Here is a 27897-nt window from a genome sequence, read left to right as displayed (position 1 = left end):
AAGTTCAACTTCTTGAAAGGGGACAACGAGTCGCGGGGGGGGGGGGGTGAGTACAACGAATTTCTTCCACAGTAATTTTGAGTTACCAACCTTTGAACCCCGGGCCAAGGGATTTTTCTGAGGCCCTACCTAGTAAATTCCAGAAAATTTCAATCAGCTTTTACTTTCGTGCCCCCCCCCCCGCTTCTCTTGAGGTGCTGTCCGAACGATATTTGAAATTTCAAACCGATCTCCAAGATTTCCGTCAGCATCATGATTTAGCAAACCAGGAGCTCCACCATGTTTGAGTTGGGCAAAAATACATGTCGGAAATATATCAACATGAACGTAGACAATGCGAATGTATAAGTATATCAGTCCATCGAAATACGGGTATTTTAATCGGGACCGACCATAGGGTGTAAACTTGTGTATTCGGACCACACCGAACATCTTCCAATATTTGCCACCATCTCCCCCACAACGCCTTAGAAATTATTGGGTTTTTAGTCCTTTCCCGATCCCTTCCCCCAAATATTTTTGTACCCTCTCAATATTCCCTAGTAACGTGTATGGGAACCAAATCCATGCGGATGCTTGGACACTTCCAACCCTAAACTATGATTCCAACCTCAGGCCATTCATGTCACTACCCACGCGGCTGCCGGGGCGAGTTTCAGCAGCCGCGTAGTCGCCAGGTTTCAGTAAAAATTCAAACCCCAAAAATAATCATTTACATTCATTCACAACGAAACAGTTTCACAACCGTCACGAAACACATGTATTCAAGTATTACGTCAGCATCGAGGGGGGCGCAAGGGGGGGGGGGGGTTCGAATTTGCTGACTTTTGATGACAAGGGGGGGAGGGGGTTTGAAGGTTGCTTAAGTCATCAACCACCCCTTTTTGAAGATATGAAATATTCTAAGCTGCTGACGGGGAGGAGGGGGGAGGGATCGAAAATGGTTAAAAATCTGCTCACTTACTTGCTTACTTGAATGACCCCTAGGTCACGGGAATCTTTTTTGACGGAGGAAAAAAATAACTCATAAAACAGCCGATAGGTGGCGATGATACGAGAGTCTTCCGTGGAAATATGCAAATTAGACGGTTATAAGAACTTGCGCCCTTAATCCACGATCAGTTCACCGTTGTAAACCGTGCGTGTGGACCTGCTGCCGTTGCTGGATTTGTGACTCGCCTGCAATGTGTTATTCCCTGTGGTGGTGGTGGTCATGTGGAGAACACATAATGCTACAATAAATGATTTGGAGGCATTCTGTACGTTATTTGGGTATCTTCTCTTTGAGTTGTGTGCGTCAGCGCCAGCTATCGGCTGTTTTTGTTTTTCTTTTGTCTTAAAAAAAGTCCCTGTGACTTAGCGATGCAAACCGGTTTTTATTTCGGTTATCTTTCCTGTTTTTGTGAATTTTTAAAGTTTTTATGAACTTTTTACCCACCCTGTATATTGTTAAGGTTTTGCACCAAAATCTAAGGTTCATCACATATATTTGTCTAATTACAGTGCTTTATACTTGATACGTGACGAATGAAATTCCAAAAAATTCACGCGTACATCAACAGATTTGGTTGTAACTCATTAGAGTACCATAAAATCCTTTAAATTTTGGTACCAACCCCTGCATAATCACTAACTGAAACTACTGTGGGGGGGGGGGGGACAACAGAACATTTCAGTCATAGAATATTTGGCAACCCTTTTTCGAATATTACATGAATTTTTCTTAAAATTTGACACAAAAATGACTTTTTCATAGAAAAAGTTTAAAATTTATTGTTGTTTTCACCATTTTGAGACACTTCCGCACCAAAAAAAAAAAAAAAAAAAGGTATTAAAGTCAACTCCAGTACCATTTTGTAGAAAAGTAACAAGAAAGGTAGTCAGAACTTATCATATATCAGAATCACCATTCGCAACGATGTGTGCCAGCAAACTTTGCCAGGTTGTCGAACGCACAGAACTTTTCGTCCAAATGGAAGATGGCGTCAATGAATGATTTGGTGCCAAATGAGACAAAAACAAAATCAAAACGTAATTTCGTTTCTTATACAACTTATTGACATCATAAAAATTCGGAACAAAATACCGATACACACACAAAGAAAACCAGACGACATCAAAGCTGCCAAAAGAGGAAGAAAAAAGCAATGGAATCCAGTCGTTACAAAGACAGTTGACAGCATCGGCCGCGCAACAACGAGAGAGAGTTTTTCCGCCATTAAATGGCGCCGGCAAATAAAGCGAGAGTCAAATAAACAAACAGAATTTGTGATGACAGGTTGCAGTTAATGTTCTGTTTCATTTTTTTTTTTCTTCTTGTTTAAGAAAGAAAACGAGAAATATTTTTAACGGCCGATTAACTAACCCAAAAGGAAAAAAAACACAACTTTCCTTTCTTCTTTCTCAAATAAGACAAGATGTTCTAAAAAAAAAAGCAGAAGATAGAAACTTTTTTCCCCTACATAACGTTGTCAAAGCCGTCTTTACCAAGATTTTTATTTTTTTTCCTCTCCATTCTCCGCCTTGTAATTCTCGAGAGTTTTTGTAGTTCACCGCCTCTGTTTAAGAAGAGACTCACTCAGATGCTTTCTTTAAATTGAAGGTTGAGGTGATCACGATTGCATTCGGCGACGAGGCCAAAGAGTCAATGGAATTCCGAATCATTGAAGTAAAAAAAAAATAGAGAGAGAGAGAGAGAAACGAAATGTGCAAAGGGGTTGGATCCATATTCAATGGAATCCGTTGCATTCGAGTTCTGATTACGAAGCAGCAAATTGAAGAATGACTCGATCGCTAATTACATCTGTGAATATTACTAACGGTGGTGTTGAACCTGACATCTATTGCAATCATAGGCGTACGCAGAATTTTCTCAAGAGGGGGGGGGGGGGTTCAATTTTTTTCCCTTCTCGAGTGGTGGGAGGGGGGGGGGGTTTACGTTTTTTCCTGTAAAATAACACTATAATCTCGGCTGGAGGGGGGAGGGGAAGGTTAGTAACCCCAAAACCCCCCCTTTGCGCACGCCAATGATTGCAATTGTAACTTCATTCTGCTCTAGTTAGGTGCGAGAAAAATGACGTCCCTTTTTGATCAAGTTTGAAAAACACACCCAATGACATCACACCAGTTTCGTACACAAGCACGATAAAATCATGAGTCTGGATAATCCGGTTCACTTCGGATTACCGAGACCACCTCGGATTATCCGTAAATCAATAGGAAACGATTTTTAAGGAGTGGGGGCAGCGTTCGGCAATACCCATCTACCCCCTGAAATTCATTTTCACCCCTCGAAATTTTCTTTATGGGTGAAAACATTCCTCAAAAATTTAGATTGTACATATATTTTCAAAAAAAAAAAAAAGCCAATGTCTCAGCCACCTCGTTGGGCATTTTGCCTGTTGTGGTGTTGTATTTGTATAAGACAATAAACATAAAGTGAATAGTATACCAAGGGGTTCAGAGGTTAGCCGTGTAGAAGCTTCAATTTGATTATACAGGCTTATTTGTAACTTAGCTCTGATCCCTGTATAAAATGCTCTAGTTACCTACCTTTATTTTTTAAAAAGGGGGCTGACACACAGGGCCGTCATTTCAAGTTTTTCCGGGGGGGGGGGGGCAAAGCACATGCACTTAATGTTTGTGTAAATATATATAGTATATATATATACCATTTTTAGTGTATTTTCAAAAGCCAGGCCCCTTCTGCCCCTTCCCCCCCCCCAAATGACGGGTCTGGGCTGACACCGAATGCTCCATTTTGTTTTCTAGACTTCAACTTTGTTGCAAGCATTTGTCTCTTAAAAGATGTTTTAGACTTGGTCGACAAACTATCTGTTGCTTTTTCAAGCAGACAACCTTAGTTTTGCAACGCTTATTGAGAGGTTGAAATTACCTAAATTCCGAACAGAAAAATTTCATAAACGACCCTGGAATAGGTTTGAAAAGACGTCACTTCGCAATCCGAAAAAAGGAAATTTGTATTACAGACAAAAATGTTCGATTTAGATCAAAACCCCATGTTAAGCAAAAAACAGTTTTTTACACCATCTGGTTCAAAACTTGGACAATAATAGGTTTGAAGAAAGTACAAGGAACATTTTCGTTGACTTTGACGCAGTTTTGAATCCTAGGAACGACATAACATGTATAAAAACTTCCTTAAAAATAGTTCCTTAAAAAGCGCTACTTAGGCTGGGATTACACTATAAAAGTTCATTGATAAAACTTGAAAAACGCAACCAATAAGGGCATCAGTTGCATTTGCTCGAATGTAACCTATGGGCTTTATTGGTTTGATTTTTTGAGTTTTATAAAAGGGATTTTATCAAACTTTTACAGTGTAATACCGGCCTTAGGGAAGAATGGTTGTTTGTAAAAGAACTGTGTGTTGCATAAATATAAAGGAATGACAATGACACGGAATTTCGCAAGTACACTCGTGTGCAAAATTAAGAGAATTTGCACATTGCCTGCGTCTAGTCTCACAAAAAAGTACTGAACCATGAACCAAAGGTACTAATAATGCCACCGAAGAAGTATGCAAATATTCAGTGTCGAGTACGTAAGCGTACACGTGCGTGTGGGGGCGGAGCTGTGACCGCGGAGGGGGAGGGGTGATAAGGGCACGAGGCGTTTTCCACGATTTGTGTGCTCGTACTCTTTGTTTCTCGCAAGAGTTTGGTATGTTTTATAAGCTATCAGGTAAAATAAGTAGCCGCAAACGTATGGATGGAGATCCATACGTTTGCTCGTATCTACCGAGAATCGTCGGTAGATTGGAGGCAGGGCAATCACAAGTGCAGGTGGCTGCAGAGCTCGATGTTACGCCCGGTGTCGACTGCAATTTGTGGAAACACTTTCAGGACACTGGATCCATAACGAGAAGACCTGGACAAGGGGTCATTCAAGTATTACGTCAGCATCGAGGGGGGGTTTCGGATTTGCTGACTTTAGATGACAAGTGGGGAGGGGGGTTTGAAGGTTGCTTACGTCATCAACCCCGCCCTTTTTGAAAATATGAAATATTCTAAGCTGCTGACGAAATTTTGCTGACGGGGAGGGGGTGTCGGTGTTTTACTGACTTTTGCTGACAAAGGGGGAGAGGGGTCAAAAATGGCTGAAAATCTGCTTACGTAACACTTGAATGGCCCCTTAAGTGCGCATTTTGGTGCCCCCCCCCCTGCAATGTTGAAGGAGTGGTTTGAGAATAAAATTTGCACCCCCTCTCTGGTCCAGCGTCTGGGGCATGAGACCCGCTTGCTCCCCCATCCCTATTTGCGGCCCTGCACAGAGGCGGAGTTCTACCCCCCCCCCCCCTGAGCTAAGATTATAGTGTTATTTTGCAGGAAAAAAAGTAAAAACCCACTCTCAGAAAGAAAAAAAATCAGAAACACCCCCCTCGAAAACAACAGGCGTATGCGTATGCGGCATAATCGTATATCACGAGCCGAAATCGTTGATATCCGTTTTAGCGGGGGGCCGACAGTAGGAGAATAAGATAAGCGGTATTTTTATTCTGGAGAAATCCGTAAAAGTCCGATACAGAAGTTTCAAAATTAGTTACAAATATTGACGACAGGGGGAAGCTGTATTACTGTAATCGCAGTTTGGAGGCCGAGAAATAGGCTATAAAAATGCCCGTTCCAAGCACTCGTTATACAATCACATCAAAGTAGATTCAAAAATGTGGACCTTCGCAGCACAGAGATGGAAACCTTCGCAGCACAGAGATGGCGCAAACGATCGCTACAGTATTGGAACAGCTGTCGCCTGGATTGGAGGATCGATGAGGCACTTCGTGGCATGGTTCATGCAAGATGGGGCCCAACACACCGTACCACAACGGTTTTTGCCTCTCTTGAGGAACACCTCGGGCAGTGCCGTCTTAAGGCATGGGCCCACCCGGCACGGTCCGGGGGGCCTCAAGAGAAAAGGGGTGCCTCACAAAAATGGGATCTGGTTGAGATTTTCGAAAATTTGCCTGGTAGGGTCTCAAAAAAATCATTTGGCCCGGGGGGGGGGGGGCCCATGATGCTCTTAAGACGGTCCCGACCTCGAGAATAGAGGGTTATTGCATTGAACTATTCTACATCTACTGGGGACAGGCATGGATTGGCCCGATCTTATCCCCTGGGACTGACAACTTAACGACTAAAAAAGGACTGACAACACTGTTTTAAGTAACAATAATGTAACCCTGGGAGAGCTTCAAGATTTGACCTGCGAGCGTTCATTTCCGTTGAGGCACTGCAGAGAGTGACTGAAAATTTCATTCTTTGCTTGCGCCCTCTTTTGCTTCTGCGAAAGGTACACATTTTTTTTTAATCTATTGCGATTTGATTGGCAACGACTACTTGCAAAGGACAGTTTATAGCCTAGGGACCATTCAAGTATTACGTAAGCAGGTTTTCTGCCATTTTTGACCCCCCCCCCCCACCGTCAGCAGCTTATAATCAGCAAAATTTCGTCAGCAGCTTAGAATATTTCATATTTTCAAAAAGGGGTGGTCGGTAACCCACGTTCAAACCCCCCCCCTTGTCATCAAAAGTCAGCAAATCCGAAACCCTCTCCCCCCCCCCGATGCCGACGTAATACTTGAATGACTGACCCCCTATTTCTTGGACTTTTTACCACGATTACAGCGTAATGCTGCCGCCTGTCGGCGATCTTTGCAATTAATTTTGAAACTCCTGTATCGGATTTTTACGGCTGCCAAATGAGAACATGTCACTCGTTTTATTCTTCTATCGACCACCGTTCCCGAGTTATTTCATTTTAAAAGCAGGGACACCCTGTATTTCATTTCTACCACCATCATACAGCAAAGAAAACAGAGCAGCCCAAAATGGACCCCCCCGTTCACCGAAAGATGACCTATAAACGATTCAATTTACCGATGGCCCCGCTCATGTCCCTCGTTCGAAAAGCTCCATAACCATCCAGTTAACCTTTCTTCGGGTCCCGCCTCCTTCCGCCGAGCCACATTGAAGAATAAAAAAAAAAGCCGTATACATGCATAATCCTATAGGAACAGGATGCTTGTCGTGTGACGCAACGGCAAGGCCGGTTAGGCGGTTGCTTGGACCTATAAACAGGGCCCTAAAATAAAAAAAAACCGAATTCAAACCACTGCCGCTTCAACCTTCTTAAGAATTTCTTCGTGCCCCCCCCCCCCCCACCAACCTTTTTAGCCACAACAATCCACCATCATCATCATGCCTGTTCACTTATCAACGATCTTCCCGAGCTTATCACCACCTGCAATTAGGTTGCGCCACCTGGCCATCTCTGGTCTCGGGGGGGGGGGGGGGGCCCTACCTTTTACCTTACCTCCGTCCCACGGTTAAGTCAGCCCAACGAAAGGCGCGGCCGAGGCAAACAATTATTATTATTCCTTCGCAGGGAGGACAGGAATTCCACTAACAAGAGAAAGAAGATGCTTCGGAGGCAGCAGCAGCAGCAACCTCCGTCTTCCACAGACGAGCTTTTTTTTCCCTTGTGGGGCGAGTGGGGGGGGGGGCCACAAGATAAACATTGGATACTTGGGGGGATAGGCGAACCACCCACCGAGATATGTACATGCTCGTTTCTTTAATAAGAGTGACAGACTGCTGCTGTGTGCTGCCAGATACACAAACACCACATAAATAAAGAGATAATGTTGAACTTATTGTTAGCTGGAGATGGGTCATGATTTTTTTTTCCCCTTGGCCCACAACAGGCAAAATGCCCAACGAGGTGGCCGAGGAAAAGATGCCCATAACAAATATGGATGTCATATGTTTCAAAACCCAACCGTATTAGAGGAAAATTCCCTGCGATACCATAACCTCGCATTGCCCCCCCCCCCCTACCAATTACAGTTGAATCCCGTTATAACGAACGCCAAGAGACTTCGTTAAAACGAAATTTACGTTGTAAAGGAATTCCAGGTTACCTAGCATTGTTCTTATGTAAACTTATTAGGGGGGGGGGTTAGAAAGTGTTCGTTAAAACGAGATTTTCGCTATAACGGTATTCGACTGTAAAACTGGTGTCCCCTTGTGAAAGCAGTCGATTGACGGTGTACTAATAATTCATCGTCCATCCTCTCCATTCCGTTGAAAATTTCAAAATTTTTCATTTTCAAAAAAATGAAGTCACTCTTCATGACTCAAGCCACGTGTGCTAACAAGGGCACGCGTAGTTCTTCTTTGCACCCCCCCCCCCAAAGTCAGGTCTATGTCCCTCTGTAGGTATGGTCAGAAAACCTGAGCCACTTGTCAATGAGAATACACCAGAATACCCAAGTTGCATCCGGAATAATAACACCATTCAGCTCGTAAGTGAAACGCGGGTTGTTGTAACCCAGTGTTTCCCAAAGTGGGCGATGGAATGGTCAAGGGCGGCGGTAGAAGCTACAGACTGAGCATAGGATCCTATGGGTTCACTTGAGTTGGGGGGCGATGAGAGGAAAAAAATGTTGATTGAAGGGGTGAGATTCCCCAGTAGACACAATGGAACCCCCTTTTCCCAAGTTCAACTCGGCATAATATCCACAAAGTCTATTGATTTATTGTTAGCGGGGGAGGGGGGGGGGGTACGTACCCCGGCTCAGTCCAAGGAGATTTGAGTCCGAATTTTAATTGAGGAAATTGATGTTTTGGCCAGTTGTCAAGTTAAAAATTGTAGTCTCCGCACAAGAATCAGCTTAGCAGTGGAAGGCGGTTGTCGTGTAGCAAGTTAGGGTGTCGGGGCCAGGCATTTACGGCATGCCTTCTACAAATTTCAAGGGGTAATCCACCAGCACCTCTTAGAAGCTCCTCCTCACGCTGCTCGTGACATCAGCAAGTAGTCCCTTTCCCCTCAGAATATTCAGGAGAAAAAATGCCCTGCCCGTGCCTCAGAATTGGCGATTTCTATGCCCCCACATCCAATCACCGTGCGGTATCTGTGAGCAAACCAGGAAGATTCTACGCCAAAATAAGAAGCAGCGAAATAGGATGCTGTGGTTCGAAATGTGGGAAACTTGCTAGGTGGTCTTACTGACGTTACAGATGAACTTGGCACATAGGTGGAATAGACTTAGAAGTCTGGGGGGGGGGCACGATGATGTCAATTCATATATACATTAGATCAGTCAACTCCGTCTTTGACGCTGGGGGCATTGCTTCCCCCCCCCCCCCGTATCTCCACCCATGACCTAGCAACGCGTGCGGAGGTCTTGCATCTCTAGAAGGTGCTGAGTCAATTGACACCTTTTTCCTATTTCTCACATGTACACAATCGTCCCAGGCCCAAGTACAATCGAAGAACTCTAATTAAACGACACCGTTTATTTCACAGAATTCTGGCGCTATAAAGGGTTTGGCTGTGCGTCAAACTACGATTCAATTCGTCACTAAATATGGAAGATTTGTTCACTCCGAAATTCTAGCACTAAGCGGGAGTTGGCGTGACATCGGGGGAGTCGCTATGTATTTTTAAAGCGTACACTCGAAACACGAAATGTTGGCATAGGCGGAGATAGACTTGAAAGTCTCGGGGGTGGGTGATGATGATGATCGCTGGGGGCGCAGGATGATGATATGATGTCAGTTGTTCATATATACGCACATACATTAGATCACACTGAGGGCGGGGGGGGGGGCGTATCTCCGCCCATGAATGTTGGTAGCCACTGGCATACACGGATAAGTGTCACGAAATCAAACTGGACGTCATGTCGCTCAAGTACAGGTGTACCACATAATGGCCAACACATGATTTAAGCAAGGACCCACGATTCCCATGGAAGGTTTTCGACAACTGACCCAATAAAGAAGAAGGACATCTCTGATAGCAAGAAATTCACCCAGGGGCGGCAAGGGGCACCACGCCAGGAGGACAAATTCCAAATAGAAAAAGAAACCGTGGTTGGAAGCGGAAAAATTAGGTTCCGCAGAGGAAGGAATTTTTTCTCCACCAGCCCCCATAGGTGGATAGACTTGAAAGTCTGGGGGGGGGGGGGAGACATGATGATGATGTCAATTCATATATACGCAAATACATTATATCAGGTGGCTTTACCCTCGACTTTAGGGCCCCCCCCCCGTATCTCCGCCCATGCCAGCCCTTGCTTTCACACCACTGTGATCATTTCAATTTTCGACCAATTTGCGGTCGTAAGTCGAAGCGTACCTGTAGGAGTTGGGATTTCTTGCTGGCTGAAATAATAAGCTTCACTTCTGGATCAGAGATAGGAGTTTGGAAGTGAAAAAGGCTTGGCTTATAGGAGATAAGACAAGAGGACGAACTGGGCGTGTTGGAAAGAGAAGATGCCACGGGTCAATAACGTGGACTGACGCCGCCGCCACTTCCATGTTTACTTGCGTGTCTCTCGTGACATCGACTCCACGGGAAGCTTCACTATTTTGTTTTATTTTTCCATGTTGTCGCAGTTGAGACACACAACCCCGTCCACTTGACGACCAAAAAAAAAAGAAAGCAAGAGAGGAACCCCCAACACAATCCATCAACACTCGACACAGACGCCAGCCAATCAGGAAAGACTCCATCTCATGTGCATGTGCGGTAGTCCATATCATAACAAAATATAAGATACCAAGAAAGAAGCTTTAGGAAAGGAGAAAAAGAGCCAGAAAAAAAAAACCGCAAGGTTACATTACAGTCAAAGATAGTTTACGACGACACATACTTTAAAGAGCAGCAGCAGCTCCCAATGCGTGAGTTGCAAGAAAATTATTGAGAGCCTGCAAAGTGACTCTAGCAGGAATTACACTTTACCCTTCCATTTGTTACTGACTTGACAGCGAAGGTGGAATACTTTTTTGCTGCTTCGTGGCATGTGTATCACGGGCCACAAGCACCATTGGTTGCAGCATATGCTCGAAAGTGGCACGCTTTCGTGCCACTTAATAGCATGTGTATCACGGGCCCTAACAACATCATCTACAGCAGGCGGCCTCTCCGCGAAGCTCGTGGCGTCGCTGAAGGTGGTTATCTCACCTATAGCCATGTGTAACACCCCAACTTCGAGGCGCAAATGCGAGTCGATTTCCCCATTGAAAAGTCTCGCCACAGAGAGCAACAACGATAAATTATTCAATCATTACACTTCACTCATAGTTAGGAAAAACTGGTGCCAGGTGGCAGCACTACACATAACAAGCATTACACAGAAACAAACTTCACGACAGGTTTCACTACACGTGCATATACCATGGGCGGAGCCGTCGCCCCCCCCCCAGGCTCAAAGGTGGAGTCGACTGATCCAATTTATATATGAATTGACATCTCTCATCATCGTGCCCCCCCCCCCAGACTTCCAAGTCTATTCCGCCTATGGCATATACCAACATATTCCAATTCATTAGAGGTTCCACAGAGGTATATGGACGATGTGCATGAGTGGTTTAGTAGTAGCATGTGTATCAAGGGCCATAAGTTCGTTTTTGCATATGCTCGAAAGTGGCATGCTTTCGTGCCACTTAGTAGCATGTGTATCGAGTGCCATAAGCTCATTGTTGCATATGCTCGAAAGTGGTATGCTTTCGTGCTGCTTAGTAGCATGTGTATCGAGGGCCATAAGCTCATTGTTGCATATGCTAGAAAGTGGTATGCTTTCGTGCTACTTAGTAGTATGTGTATCGAGGGCCATAAGCTCATTGTTGCAGTGGCATGCTTTCGTGCTACTTAGTAGCATGTGTATCGAGGGCCATAAGCTCATTGTTGCATATGCTCGAAAGTGGTATGCTTTCGTGCAACTTAGTAGCATGTGTATCGAGGGCCATAAGCTCATTGTTGCATATGCTCGAAAGTGGTATGCTTTCGTGCAACTTAGTAGCATGTGTATCGAGGGCCATAAGTTAAGTGGTTGCATATGCTCGAAAGTGGCATGATTACTTAGTAGCATGTATAATCCAGGCCTTACGCTAAGTCAATGTAGAGCCTTTAGTCAGTGTATAACATTTATGGAGTCGCCAATGATAATATATATATATATGCGTATGATGCGTGTCATAAATAAAAAAACAGGGTGTGGGAAGACTCCTCTGAAAAAAACCCCCCAAAACAATCGCACTAGGTCGTTCTTAAACATGGCCGATACCCCCTACCCCAGAGATTTAGACACGCAATGGCACCATCCATCCGCCATTATCACCCACCACCCGAAAAACTTATTTAAAAAGGTGATTAACCTTACTTAAGAAATGAATAATATAAGTGTTACCACACACACACACACACAACGGCACGCGACTGACCACATTCACACAGAATCCTCCTCCATTGTTACGTTAAGGACGTGTCATTTAATGTACGCAGAACACGCACGCACCCAATAATGAATACAAGGATGTATTCGTGACGAATACCACAATTAATCATGAGAGAGATAGCCAAACACACGCCCAGTTGTGACTTCTTAGGCTCCATCGATTCCATGTCGAGAGGTGCGAGTCCCGGACGTTGCCATTCGGTTATGTCACCAAACAACAGCGGTTTCGGACCAGTTTTTTTTTTTGAGCAACACCGAACAATTATTTCAGAAATTCTACAAGCACCACTAAAAACACAATATCTATTCCAGAATCAACATATCTCTAGCAGTAAAGCCTCTTGTCAGCAAAACACTGACCCCCTTCCCCCCGTCAGAAAAATTTCGTCAGCGGCTTAGAATATTTCATATCTTCAAAAAGGGATGGTTGATGACGTAAGCAATCTTCAAACCCCCTCCCCTCGATGCTGACGTAATACTTGAATGACCCCTGTATACTGGCATGTATACAAGCAAGTCTGGGATACGTGTAATAAGGAGTTATGGGAGTAAGCCAAAACCTTCTACGCATTTCTAAGAGAACATGAAAGCTCCTTCTCTTATAAGGCCCATCTCACATGGAAGCGGGTCCGGAATAAGTTTTAACAATTGGTATATATACCAGTGTTTCTCAACCACCGGGCGGCGGCCTGGTACCGGGCCCTGGCATCAGTCAAACCGGGCCGTGAGTGATTCATCGTTTAATTTTGCCCCATTCATTTCCCATTAGTCGTGCTTATGACCGGGCCTTCCGCTCGGAAAAAAATACTCAACCGGGCCGCGAGCTTCTAAAGGACTGGTATATACTGAGTCTTTCAGACGAGCCGAAATTCGCCGCACCACCTAGAGATAGAAGGCCTTTGCACTGTTTGCTATAAACGTAATTCGGACTACCTAGCAAGTTTGCCACATTTTGAAACACGGCATACTATTTCATTTCTTCTTATTTTGGCGCAGAATCTCACAAATGCCGCATAATGATTGGATGTGGGGGCATAGAAATCGCCAATTCTGAGCCCGATCATTTCTTTTCCTTACAACGATGATACTGGCACGAGCAAGGAATTTTTTCCCCTGAATATTCTGAGGGAAAATGGACTACTTACTGACGTCACAAGAAGACTGCGGAGGCCTTCTATTTCTAGGTGCTGCTGTGGTCATGCGGATCGAATTCGTCCGCATCTTTGGCTACTTTTTAAAGATGATTTTGCACGGAACTTTTTAATTATTTGCCATAAATACCCTTACAAACACCATATGAAGGTCCCTGTTCATCAATAGGATGTACCCACATACGTCTACCCCTCCGTTTCCGGTTTAAGCTACGGTCGCATTTGTCGCAAAATGTGAAAGAAAATCGTACAATGCGAAAAAAAGTAGTAGCCACTTTCGCAAAAATGCTTACAGGAGGTACGCAACGAGTAGACATCCAACCATCAATCATTACATTAGGGGTCATTCAAGTATTAGGTTAGCATTGAGGGGGGAGGGTTTTCGGATTTGCTGACTTTTGATGACAAGGGGGGAAGGGGGGGGGGTTGCTTACATCATCAACCACCCTTTTTGAAGATATGAAATATTCTAAGCTGCTGACGAAATTTTGCTGACAAGGGGTGGAGGGGTCAAAACTGGCTAAAAATCTGCTGACGTAATACTTGAATGGCCGGCCCCTTAGCATAAAGCATTTTGCAAAAAGTTTCCCCTTCCCCCCCCCCCCCACATTTTCGATTTTTTTTGCGAAAGGAATTTTTTATCCAGCTTAAACCCTGCTCTGCTTCTGAGATAAAAGGCAGTTAAAGTTGCTATATCTCCTTTAAGTCCGTTAAATACTTTTATTAAACAACGCGCTATCCATTGGGTGAAAACAAAATCAGTCTAAAGCCGTGTTTTCCTAGGAGCAGGTCTCCCGTGCCGCGCGCAACGTGATTCGCCCAGGGCGACACGCCTTCCACTCACCTTCTTCACTCGCTGCATAAGAAAAGCAGCATGACTGTTTTCCTACAGAGCGCAATACGCCTGACGACAGCGCTTTACGTCGGGCGTGATTGGCCGACTGCTTCTGGAGGAATCAAATGCGTCGTGCGCCGCGTGTTTTGCCGATGTTCTCTTCACTCTCTTGTGTGTTTTCTTTCCCTTCCCTTCAAACCGGAGCATGCAGACGACAGAGTAGCTGATGCCAAAGCCATATACTTTATATAGCCACCCTGATCTGATGCGCCTCGCTACGAAAACACAAACGCGTAGCGTGATTATGTAACACGTTCCTGTCAGCGCGAAATAGTCTAATTCGGTTCACGCTGCGCAACAAACCTATTCCTAGGTAAACCCGGCTTTAAGCTGCATCTTCAGTGCTCGTGCGAAAAGGCCATGCGGATGCGGACCCGCGTCCGACGTACGAAAGGGCCCCCCTAAATGAGGGCGCCAACCTTTTTCTAATCGCAAAAACTGCCTGTGCCTAGAGATATGAGGTGAGAAATAATATTCAGGATGGCTGTATTCTCCGGAGAATATTCTGGATGCAAAAATTGGAGTTACCTACTACGCCGCTGTGGTGGTCGAGTGGTTATAGTGGCGGACTCGCGATGCGAGGATCCGGGTTCGAACCCCACAGTGGTGGTCGGCTGAAGTTGGTTTTCTGTGGTTCCCAACTTCAAGGCGCAAATTAGTTCAAAGCAAAGAGTAAAACAATCACAAAATTGATTGACAAAGGAGAAGCTATTCTTATACAATCACCTTCATTATAAGAAGATACAGAACCGTTTTCTTCTATGTACATACACTTAAGTTCTGCGTATCACTCACATTTCTTTGCAAATTATGCCGTATTAAGTATTTATAATTATTATTTTAAATTTTACTGTTTTTTAAATTTTTCTCGAGTTGCCGCGGAGTCCCTGTAGAGTGCACAAGGAGCCCCAAGGGCACCGCGGAGCACCGGTTGAGAACCGCTGATCTAAACCATAGTCTCCCAAACTTTTTGTTCCGTCACCCCCCTTCATCAGAAATTTTTTCCTCACATCGCCCCCCCCCCCAACTCAAGTAAACCCATAGGATCCTATGTTAAATCAGTAGGTTCTATCGCCCCCTTGGACCATTCCATCGCCCAATTTGGGAAACACTGATCGAAGCTATGAAAGCAGATAGAATATTTCAACCTTGGAGCGTATATATATATGTTGAAAGGCACCGTACATGGAAGGCGTCAACAATCACCTAATAGCTCGTGAATGACATAGGCCAACCGGATGGCCAGGGGATTCTGGGAAAATTTCCCTTTTATATAGTAGATCCATAGATCAGTAATTATGTATTGGAGAGGTGGAAGGTTCAGTAGAATATAGTCTGGCTATTTTAATTAGCATTATCTGGCTTATCTTGTGCATAACATTTTTCACACCAGTCTATTTAAGATGATTTTTGCTTACTAAGAGCAACTATTTGCTGTCTGGAACAGCAGCACTTCTAAAATGGGCTAAAAATTTCCTAGAAGTTTTCAATTTTTCTATACTCGGAAAGAAGCTGTTGCAAAATGGGAGAGAATTTCGGAAGAATCAACACGATGTTTTGCGATTCAGCACTCATTATTTGGCGATATTGCCGATCCGACACTCGTTATTTGGCGATATTGCCGATCCGACACTCGTTATTTGGCGATATTGCCGATCCGACATTCGTTATTCGGCGACATTGGCGATTTAACATTCGTTATTCAGCGACATTGGCGATTTAACATTCGTTATTCGGCGACATTGGCGATTTAACACTCGTTATTCGGCAAAGTTTCTGAATTGTTAGCATTCGGTGATTCGGCGGACATGCGCTTTTCACTCCCGGAATGAAAATTTTTTTTCACAAAACATCGGGATTTGAAGCAATGACGGTCTACTATAGCAATTTCTGCTGCTTCCAGTGGCGACTTTTTTTTATATTATTTGAGAACGGAAACTGACTAGCATTTGCGCTTTAAAGCTGAAAGACCACTATAAGCCATCTTCAGTTGCATGATCACGGATATTATCGGGGTTTCGGGATGGAAAGCGAAACTCCGATATATTAAATGAGGCGATAGTTTAAGGGCAGTGGAATAAAACACGCTCTTCCCGGAAAGAATCGTTTCGCGACAAGCGGGAACAAAAATTTATTGCCGTCCTTTCCGATATTCCGGGCATAATGAAGGAAAATTCGCTATTTGGCGCAGAAAAATACGAAAATACACTATTGGAGCGGGATGGCGCTAGATGTTACTTTTGGCTCAGTGCGGCGCAGAGTTCCCACTCCTGTGATCTGCAAACATCCCGTGGGGCACTTCAGTGATGTGGAACTGCACCCAGGGCCGCAACTAGGGGAGGGTTGGGAGATCTGGTGCACAGGGCACTCGGTGGTAAGGATTACTTCGTTTCCGTTCAAAATAACGGGGAGAGCGACGCCGAAATGGATTCTGGTCCTGCGATGACACCGCAGATCACGTAATTTGCAAATATGCTGTGGAACACATTTGTGTTATCTAGAAAAGTGCAACGGGCAGCTTAACTGATCTATAAATGTGTCGTTTTGTTCCTTTTTACACAATTTTGTTTGAAGTCACGGGCCACGCTGATGACTGCGAGGGCAACATTTGGCCCCGCCGGCAATGGGATGAGCCACGGCCGACAAGACATACATTAATTGTTTAGTGGGCTATGGATGAGCACGTATGCTCTAACGCTTTTCAACTGATGCAAGACTCTCGCGCATTTCTGAACACATCACGCAGGCCATGACACATTTCATTACACAGGCTTGATGTAACCACTGTTTTAACAGATAGACGTGAATCCGGAGAGACCCGATGAGCGATTCGACTCGCGCGGCTCCTCCAGTTTAACGAACCTTCCTTTCCAAATATGGCGGACATCTTTCATTCTCATCCATACAAGAATAAAAAAAAAAAACACATTTGCTAACACTGATGAAAAAATGTTTAACGAGGCGTTAGTAAATAAGACTAAAAAAAAACCCCGTACGAATCCGAAAATCTTTTTTTTTACAAACGCCATCTTCCTTCCCTCGACAAGTGAAACTTTCGGTACTTCACTTCACCTCAATCCAAAAGTTATTTTAGAAAGCAGACGACAGAAGCCCGGGTGACGTAACAGCCGATGACGTCACACACACACACACGGGAAGGAATGTCACGTGACAGGCGTAATTAAAACAGAGGACTCTCATTGGTGAAGGAGAGGGTTGGGAGACGATGGGAATGAGTTTCCGACGGAATAAATAGCTAGTTTTTATTACTTCTAGAATTTGAAAAATAAATAAATTCCAAATATTTATGGCTATTTGAAAATCTCATCATGCCACGCCCTACCACGACGGAAAATGAAACAAAATCAGCCATTTGGCGAGAATGAAAAAAATAAAAATAGGGAATGGGAAAAAGAGAATAATGTGGACGTTCAGAAACCAGTCAAGAGAAAGAAAGAGCCAATGATCTCTCCTCGACTTGTCAGACTAAATTTAGAGGATTTCTCTCCCCCCCCCCCCCCAACACTATATTCTTGGTCTTGTGTGTACAACAGCAGCTGTCAAGATTCCCAAAACGTGGGCCTCCCAGAGAAGGAAGGGGGAGAAAAAAAAAAGAACTCGGTACATACATTTATCTATTCCATCGCCAACACTCACTCTCTTTGGCCATCGCAATAATAACAGTTTATGTTATTTCCTGGGGAAGAGGCAGAAAAAGTACTTACGTATATAATTACACGCCACGTCAAAGAACAAACAAACGGACTCCAACACGGGAACTACGCACGTTTTCCCGCGGAGGAATCGGAAAAGTACATTGGCGGGGGAGAAGAACTTCATTTGAACCCAACGACAGATCATTGATCTCATCATCTTCAAAGTAAATACGTGTTTTCTTTCTTTTTTTTTTTTTTTTGAGGGGGAGCGCTGAATCCTAGTAAGAACCAGAATGATATTGGGTTTTCCTTAAAGGCTGAATTTGAGAGGATTCGTGGTGATCCAATGCAGGATTTGAAATGCTTCTAGGTGAGGCACGAGATTTTTCTACGTATTTTACACAAGGTCTGCTTCGAGACTATTGTAGGTCTAATTCGGAATGATTTGCAATGACACACGGTCTGCTTCGAGATTGCTCTGGGTCTATTTGGAGACGCGTTATGACCGAAAGTCTAATTCGAGACGATTCGCTATGGCGCAAGGTCTAATTCTAGACCAGTGATTCCCAACGTGGGCGTTAACACCCCCTTGGGAGCGATGGAAAGTTCCAGGGGGGCGGTAGAAGCTATGGGTATAACATAGGATCCGATTTACAATGACCCACGGTCTGCTTCGAGATTGCTCTGGGTCTATTTGGAGACGCGTTATGACCGAAAGTCCAATTCGAGACGATTCGCAATGGCGCAAGGTCTAATTCTAGACCGGTGATTCCCAACGTGGGCGTTAGGACCCCCTTGGGAGCGATGGAAAGTTCCAGGGGATGGTAGAAGCTATGGGTATAACATAGGATCCTATGGGTTAGATTGCGTCGGGGGGCGATGGGACGAAAAAGGTTGGGAAAATATGTTCTAGACCAGTGGTTCTCAACCTGGGGCCATATGGCCCCCTTGCGGTCTTGGGATATTATAGGGGGGCCACGGAAGAAAAGTGATCCACGACAGGTGGTGAAGGGAGTCATAGACAGCTGTGAAGATGAAAGCTTCAAAAGTGAAACATGGTTGAAAAATAATACTTCTTTCCGAATCTATCAGATCCGTCCATAGAACCAGGGGCATCTTTAACCCTTGGGCAGGGCCGTCTCAAGGCCATCGTGGGGCCCCCGGGCCAAGTGATTTTTGCGAGGCCCTACCTGGCAAATTCTTGAAAATTTCAACCAGATCTCATTTTGTGAGGCCCTTAGTCGCTTGAGGCCCCGGGCCGTGTCCCGGGTGGGACGGGGGCAACGAGAAAAAAATGTGATCCATGGGGGCCCATGAGCTGAAAAAGGTTAAGAAACACTGTTCTAGACGATTCGCTTCGAAATTGTCCAATGCCTGATTCGGGACGATTAGCAATGAGCCAAGGTCCGCTTCGAGATTGTTTTAGTTCTGATTCGCGATGATTCACAATGGCCCACGATCTGCTTCGAGATTGTCCTAGGTCTAATTCTGGACGTGAGGAAGTACGAGCTTCCTCTCCCCCCCCCCCCTCCCCCAGACGATCAAAAATTCACTTTTTTGATGCAAATATATTTACCTTTATATGTTACTAGCTATAATACCCGGCGCTGCTCGAATTTTCTTCAATGAAGCCTTTTGAATCACGTGATTTCCCCCTTCTTTCTTTGAGGGACATGCAAACCGTGTCTAAGTTAACAAATATGGCAACAAACAACTAATGAAATAAACAAATCTAGATTTAAAGAAACGTAGAAATGAATTTTTTTTACCCTTTTTTTTAAGGGACGATAGGTATTTCGATCCCCCCCCCCCCACCTGAACTTCAAATTATCCACATCGGCAACTTTAACACTGATTTCTATGAGGATCACCATTTTCCTGACCATCAAAGCGATGCTGATGATGACAGCGACGTCATTCAAAAACCCTCATTACTGAGAGTATATTGAAAATGTAGCAAACCATTATAAAGGCATAAACTATCGTACATAACTGTGCAGCATTAAAGAAGTGACAAACCATTGTAAAGGCATAAACACGTCTGAAACGCATTGCTAGGGAACCACGGTAACCAAAGTAAATGTTCGGAAAGTGATTGTAGAGGCCCAAAAACCATTGTTGCCCTACGGTTTTTTGAACATTTGGGGGCATTTGCCCTGGTCTGACGAAATTTTAAAGTAGCCTATCGTTCAAGTCGGGTCCCATTTGGTATATATGCAAAATTTGGCGACGATCGATCTAAAATTGTAGATTTGTATAGAGAACATACACGCACAGACAGAAAATCAATTTTATATATATAGATGATGAATTTCTGTTAGTTTCGATAATAACAACTAAAAATTCATTGCTTTAAGAACTTCATTGCGACCCACCCTTTAAGCCATATATGCTCAACCCGTTGCCCTCGGGGTTACTTAACGTGGCCAGTTACCTCAGACTTAATTTTCTAAAAATGAACTGAGCGGCACATTTGCAGATCACTCGAGTGACCCATGCCACAATTTCAGAGCACTTAAACGGCCCGCGGAGTTATTTCCAGATCACTTGAAAGATCCGCGGAACATTTAGAGATCAGTGAAAAGGTCATTGAGAATATTTCCTATTTTTATAAAGGATGGTTGATGACGTTCATTTTCAAACCACACCCCCTCCCCTTTTCGTCAAAAGTCAGCAAACCCGAAACCCTCTTCCCCCTACCGATGCTGACGTAATACTTGTATGACCCCATAGGCGTCGAAACTTTAGGATACCGAGTTCCCCAATGAACTTTACGAGGGAGACAGAGCTTCCTCTTCTAACCATACATATGCAGAGCCGTCTTAAAGCTCAGCCCATCGCCCCCCCCCCCCCATCCTGTAGCGGGGTCCCTAGGCTGGGATCTTTTGCGGGCCCCTTCTGCAGTTAATTTATAGCGTTGAAAAGCAAAAATATGATGACCGTCTCTGCCCCCCCCCCTATGAGGGGGCCATGGCTCAGCCCGGCACGTTGGTACATCGAGCCCCATGATGATGAGATCTTGTATGGCAATTCTTAGGCTACTACTTCCAGCAGGGCAAATAGCACAACTGGGTGCCCATGACGCTATTGAGTTGGCACTACACCTCTAGCAACCTTAGCTAACTCTATTCCCTCTACGTTTTCTTCGTATCTGTGCCTCTGGACTTGAATCAACCGCCTTCACCAGACACAGGGAGAACAGTAATCCCTAACCTAGGAACGCCTAAGGGGTCATTCAAGTATTACGTCAGCATCGAGGGGGGTTTCGGATTTGCTGACAAGGAGGGGAGGGGGTTTGAAGGTTGCTTACGTCATCAACCACCCTTTTTGAAGATATGAAATATTCTAAGCTGCTGACGAAATTTTATTGACGTAGGAGGGGGGGGGGGGGTTCAAAAATGGCTTAAAATCTACTCACGTAATACTTGAATGGCTCCTAACCAGATAATCGCCCGTCGCTCGAAAAGAGCGAATTCGAACTGAGTAGGCCGTATTGAGTTCTGGGCACATACGCAGGACCCCAAACAATAATAGGCAGAGAAATAAAAATGCACTCTGTCACTCTGGGCCGTTCAAGTATTACGTAAGCAAATTTTTAGCCATTTTTGACCCCCCTCCTGTCAGCAAAAATCTGACCCCCTCTCCCACCTCGTCAGCACTACCCCCTACCTCCTAACACACATTGGTGGGATCAGAATCGTACGGGGGAGGAGGTGGCATGGGGGGCTCGTGCGCCTCCCCCCTAGACGATAAAAAAATTAAAATTTCGAAAGAAAATACCTTTATATGTAATTATAATCGCTTTCTATTAATTTTAATGCTATTTGAAGAATAAGAACTCAAAATTTCTCTTTAAGAAATTCATTGCGACCCACCGTTTAAGCCATATATGGTAAACCCTTGACCCGCACACCAAATGTGGCCCTGAAGGTTATCTGATGCGGCTTGCCCCCCACCCCCAACCCAATTTTGTAAAAATGAACTAAGCGGCACATTTACAGATAGCTTAAATGACCCGTGGCACGATTCCAGAGCATTTAAGTGGCCCGTTGCCTATTTTCAGATCATTCAATTAGGCCCGTGGCACATTCAAAGATCGCTTAAGTACCCTCGCGACACAGTTCCAGAAGATTTAAGCGATCCGTGGCACATTTAGAGATCCCTTGAGTGACATGTGGCACAATTTTAGGGCACTTGAGCGCGGCTCCATTGTGGTTCTACATCCCTCAAGTGACCCGCGGAACATTCCCAGATTACTTAATGATCTCCGTGGCATAATTAAGGATCACTTGAGTGACGCGTTGCACAGTTCCAGAGCCCTTAAGCGGCCCGGAAACATTTCCAGAGCACTTGAATTATCAGTTAAACATTTAGAGATCGCTGAAGTACCTCAGGAAGGGATTTATCATTAGGGAGAATGTTACTTCAGGTGCCCACAAACTTTTTTTCTCGTGTTTGGATGCCATGAAGAATATTTCATAAAGGATGGCTGATGACGTAAGCATCATCCAAACCCCCCCCCCCCCATCGATGCTGACAGGATTTACTGTATATAAAATTAATTTTCTGTCTGTCTCTGTGAGTGTTCTCTATACAAATCTACAATTTTAGATCGATCGTCACCAAATTTTGCATATATACAAAATGGTACCCGACTTGAACGATAAAAATTGTGCCACATGTCACTCAATGGATCTCTAAATGTGCCACGGATCGTTTAAATGTTCTGGAACTGTGTCGCAGGGCGTTAAAGGTACTTAAGCGTACAGGCGCAGGTACTTAAAGCGATCTTTGAATGTGCCACGGGCCTACTTCAATAATCTGATATCTATACGCCACGGGCCACTTAAATGCTCTGGAATTGTGCCGCTTAGTTCATTTTTACAAAATTGGGTTGGGGGGGCGGCAAGCCACATCAGATAACCTTCAGGGCCACATTTGGTCTGCGGGTCAAGGGTTTACCATATATGGCTTAAACGGTGGGTCGCAATGAATTTCTTGAAGAGAAATTTTGAGTTCTTATTCTTCAAATAGCATTGAAATTAATAGAAAGCGATTATAATAACATAAAAAGGTATTTTCTTTCGAAATTTTAATCTTTTTTCGTCTAAGGGGTTCGTCAGAGCAGGGAAAATGCCCCAAATGGGCAAAAAAACTGTCGGGCAACAATGGTTTTTGGGCCTCAACAATCACTTTCCGAACGTTTACTTTGGTTCCCTAGCAATGCGTTTAAGACGTGCATATGCCTTTACAATGGTTTGTCACTTCTTTAACACCACCAGTGTGTATGTGTAATAGTTTATGCCTTTATAATGGTTTGTCACTTTTTCAACCCTCTCAGTAATTGAAGAAAACCAGGCCAGAGCCGGGAATTTTATGGCTAGTATGTCAATATCTTTGGATGCCGATTCTCCTCAAAATACACGAAATCGGAACTAAGGAGCCCCGAAATTATCAAAACGCCTTTGAACCCCGCCACCATTTCCGAACCGGGCCACGCGTCTGGTAAGTGCGACAGGCCCTGCATTCTTGCAATTGAATTTACAACGAAAACCAAGACCCGCGGTAACTGTCAGACAGCCCCCCCCCCCACTCCCCAACTTAAAAATTGCGTATTACACGGACGTTGCATAATAAATGGTTAGCACAAATTTTAAATACGGAATAATGTTGTTTCGGGGGGGGGGGGGCATGTCCAGTGCCCTGCCAGCCTTTTTCATGGGGAAAGGGAAGCGGTTTACGGAAATTTTGCCTCCGACATTTCGCCGCTGAAATTTCGCTTACCCTGCCCGCATGAGTGACCGTACGAGTGGGTGAGTGAATGACCATAAGACTGATCAAGTAGGTTGGTAAGTAACCACATGAGTAAAAATGAACGTAAGACTGAGTGACTACGTGAGTGACCAAGTCAGTGGATGCGTGTCCATACGAGTGAATGAACGTAAGACTGGCAAAGTGTGAGGGTGACTGACAAAGTGGAATGGCCATATGAGTGATCAAGTAAGTGGGTCGGTGATCGTATGAGTAAGTGATAGGGCCTATGTGACCGTATGATAGACCAAGCGTGGGTGGCCACTCATGCAGTCACTAACTTGATCACTAATACGGTCAGGCACTTGGTTACTCGTGCAGTCACTGATATGGTCTTTCACTCACACGTTCACTTGGTCGCTCATATGGTCATTCACTCATCCATACAGCAACTCACACTCCCTTATTCAAGCGGTCACTCACACAGTCAGTCACTTACTTGGTCACTCACTCGGTCAGGGCCGGCGAAATATCCCGGGGACGAAACGCACCAGAGACGAAATTTATGGATCCCATGTGATGGATCCACGCTGATGACTGTCATCACTTACGCCTCCACTAACTGTCACACCCGCAATAACCTAACCGCAGTAACCCAACGGTTGTCATGAAGGGTCTATACACAAGGCCCCGTTGTCCTCGAATCATGGCTCCGATCAAGGTCGGAGATGACAAGACATTCCAGCCCGAAAGCTCGGGACAATCATTATTATTACTTTGTTTTTCATGCTGTAAATTTACTATACGGGAACCGTAATACCGGGGCGGGGGGTGGGCATGCCCAGAATCACAGAAAATATTCATTTAGAAGTGCATATAAATTAAGCAAAACTTTAAATTTTAATTCTAACAATTCTTGGACCACCCCCTTCCACAGCAGAGGCGGATTCAACGGGGTGTGGCTCCGGTTTGGCTCCGACTTCTAAAGCAGCGGTTCTCAACCGGTGCTCCGCGGATTCCCAAGGGCTCCGTGCGCACCTCCCAGGGGCTCCGCGGCGACTCGAGGAAAATAAAATGAATCAGTAAATTTTTAACAGATAAGTAAAGAAGAGAGGCCTACAAGGTTCTGCCATAAAAAATATGTACAAAAAAGGGTTCCTCGAGTTAAACAGGGCTCCGCCATAGAAATTATATACTGGAAAGGGCTCCGCGAGTCAAAACAGGTTGAGAACCGCTGTTCTAAAGCAGTGTTTCTCAACCGCCGGGCCCTAACACCAGTCGTACCGGGCCGAGATTCGCAGAGTTTCATTTTTCCCATTAATTTCTCGTTAATTGTGTGTATGACCGGGCTTTTCACTTACGCAAAAGAGATTTACCGGGCCGCGGGCTTCCAAAGGTTAAAAACCACTGTTCTAAAGGATACCTCAAACCCGAACTTTACACCTTTTTTCTAATTTAAGGACCCAATATTTTCTTCTGTGAAAGGGGTCCGCTCAACCGACCTTAATCTACCTCTGCCAGCCCACAGCACCGGACACCTACCTGCGATAGATTACCCACACATGGAGGACACAATTAGGTTATTTTACTATACAGAGACCCATGAGAAGCAATTCATGCAGGGGGGGGGGGGGGACCAAACATCACAGTTCTCTCTCTCTCTCTCTCTGGGGTCAGTGCAAAATGTGGGAGCTATGCCCCGAACCACTGGAAATTTTCGTAATTGCACATTTAGTAGTGCGCATAAATCCGGCAAAAGTCTAATTCTAAAAATTCTCGGATCCTTTCCCCCAGGGTCCCAAAAGAACTGGGTTTAGCCCAAACTCTATGATTCAAGGGGCTTCACAGTTAAGGTGCATATAATATGACTGATCCCAGGTCCGTAACTAGATTGCGGCCGCAGAGCCCCGAGTCAAATGAAGGACCCCCCCCCACACAGGCCCGTCATTTGGGGGGGGGGGTCAGGGGGTGCCGTTGCCCTGTTGCCGTTGAAAATACACTAAAAATGATTATATATATATATATATATATATACACACACACACACACACACATAGATTGAGTAACATGTCTTCGCCCCCCCCCTGGAAAAAGTTGAAATGACGGCCCTGACCCCCCCCCCCCGTCCACAAAAATCAAAAATTTACTTATTGTGCATAATATTCAAGAGGGATTCAAGAAAAAGTCTTGTTTTATTATAGCATGGGCGGAGATACGGGGGGGGGCAATGCCTCCTTTCCCCCCCCCCCTCCCCAGCGTCAAAAGTGGAGTCGACTGATCTAATGTATATGTGCATATACGAATTGACGTCATCATCATCATCGTGCCCCCCCCCCCCCCATGGATTATACACGGGGAAATTATTATTTGGCCGTAAAAGAGGGGTTCACAGCATGACCCTAACAAAAATTGGGGAACAGGACTTCAGCTCGGGAACCAGAACGATTCTTGTTTTTCCATGCAATAAATTTTTCCACACTGGGGCCCCGCTGAAGGATGTGAAGGGCCATGGGTGACCACATCTGGGGGGGGGTTCACTGTAACAACATAGGACTATATAATAATAATAACCAATATTGTCTTACCTAATATCGCCCTCTGAGGGACGTCCTTGTCGTTGAATCCCTTCTCCGTGTAGGCATACTTGACTCTGTTGCAGGCGATGTCGTCCTTGGTGTTGGTCGACGTCGTCGACAGCGTCACCAGGCCGCCGTTGACACAACACACGAGTAACAATAAATACAAAAGCACATTATTGTAACAACAAGTCGAACAACAAAAATTCGAAATCCTCAGCGACGTGGACGTCGTCGCCGCCATCCCTCGACGACGTGACGAGAACAAGAACGACATCACACACATGGCTTCTTTAAACGCGATTCCCACCTGGATGGAGAGACTTATGTGTTGTTATTAACTCTCAACAGTAACTTCCTGGACCAGGGAGAGAGAGAGAAGAGAGCGGAACAACAAGGACGTGTTAAATCCGTGTCTCACAGAGTTCCTACCTCATTTTCTTTCAACTTGGACGCGGCGTTCCTCAGCACAATTAATCGAATTCACGAAAAGACAACTGAAGATTATTTATAAACAAACAACCAATACATTGGATGATGTACACACACGCACGCACACACTCATATACAATATATACATTCGGGAGACAAGGACGACAAATTTCTGTGGACGTCCGTCGGTGACGACGGCGACGTCAGATATCTGTGGAGAATTTTTTTTTTCTTCTCCTTTCTGAGAAAAAATCGTCTGAATTCGATTCGCTGTTCCGCAGCAGCAGCTTCACTCCCTCTCAAACTCCACTCCCTAACATCACACACACACCATACAAGCAGCGCCATTACCGGTTCTCTCCACGGGCTGCTCTAACTTCTGTTGTCACCCCTGTTAAACACTCTTGGAAAAATATTACAAATGCAATATTTTAAATTCTAATCAATAGTTTTGAGGAAGTTCAAAAATTTTTTTCATTCCCGATGGTTTTTCATTTTTATAAACTATATTTTAGTATTTTTTTTACGTAAAGAATACGAAGGGTGTAGAGACGCAGAGAGAACAGCTTGTGCTGATGATGTAATAAATGAAGTAGTTTTTGATTTTAACACGTAGATGGCGGCAGCATACTCGCAGATATTCTGGATTGTGTGTATTCAGGGTCGGGTTGCTGGACGTCAGTGATGGTAACTCGTGGGAAATTTCCCATATTCGTGGGAAAAATTGGCTAAAATTTTCCCAAGTGGGAAATTTCTCGGCATTTGTGGGAAAATTTGAAAGTTCATCAAACAAAAAAATTTTTGTAAAAAATTAAGAAATTAATGCAGTGCAATACTTTTCTATTGTAAAATACTTGATTATGTATTTGCCCGCTAGATGGCGGCACATTTTTCTGAATCCGTGGGAAAAATTTAGTCAAAAGGGAATTTTTTGAGGGAAATTTCGCTGGAAGAGGTTACCATCACTGCTGGACGTCCTCCTAATTTTTGATGTCATTTCAAGCGTCCTCCCACATTTTGAAAAATTCACTCTTGTGTCCTCCTTTTCAGGGGTTTCCGTGATTATTTTTCTCTGAGGAAAAATATTTTTTTTACACTCCCGAAACAGGCCTGTAGCCAGAGATTTCGTTCGGAGGGGGGCCGCTTGCTTTTCGGGGAGGGGGCGGTGGTGGTG

At 44.6% G+C, this 27897-nt stretch overlaps 1 protein-coding gene across 1 annotated transcript in view; it reads right to left on the bottom strand.

Annotated features, from left to right (window-relative positions):
- The window catches only part of LOC149067789 (glypican-6-like), a 116680-nt gene extending 89744 nt beyond the window's left edge, over nucleotides 1–26936 (bottom strand). The window contains exon 1 of the mRNA XM_089251975.1: nucleotides 26301–26936. Coding sequence (XP_089108101.1) covers nucleotides 26301–26577 — 277 coding nt within the window. The 5' untranslated portion in view covers nucleotides 26578–26936. The remainder of the gene's footprint in view (nucleotides 1–26300) is intronic.
- Nucleotides 26937–27897: the final 961 nt, after the last annotated feature.

This window comes from Pholcus phalangioides, unplaced genomic scaffold (genome assembly GCF_987345545.1).
Source record: "Pholcus phalangioides strain wild (caught in Gottingen) unplaced genomic scaffold, Ppha-v1.0 ptg000028l_1, whole genome shotgun sequence".
NCBI lineage: Eukaryota > Metazoa > Arthropoda > Arachnida > Araneae > Pholcidae > Pholcus > Pholcus phalangioides.
Note: the sequence above shows the minus strand (reverse complement) of the source record. Positions and strands in the feature narration are given on the sequence as shown.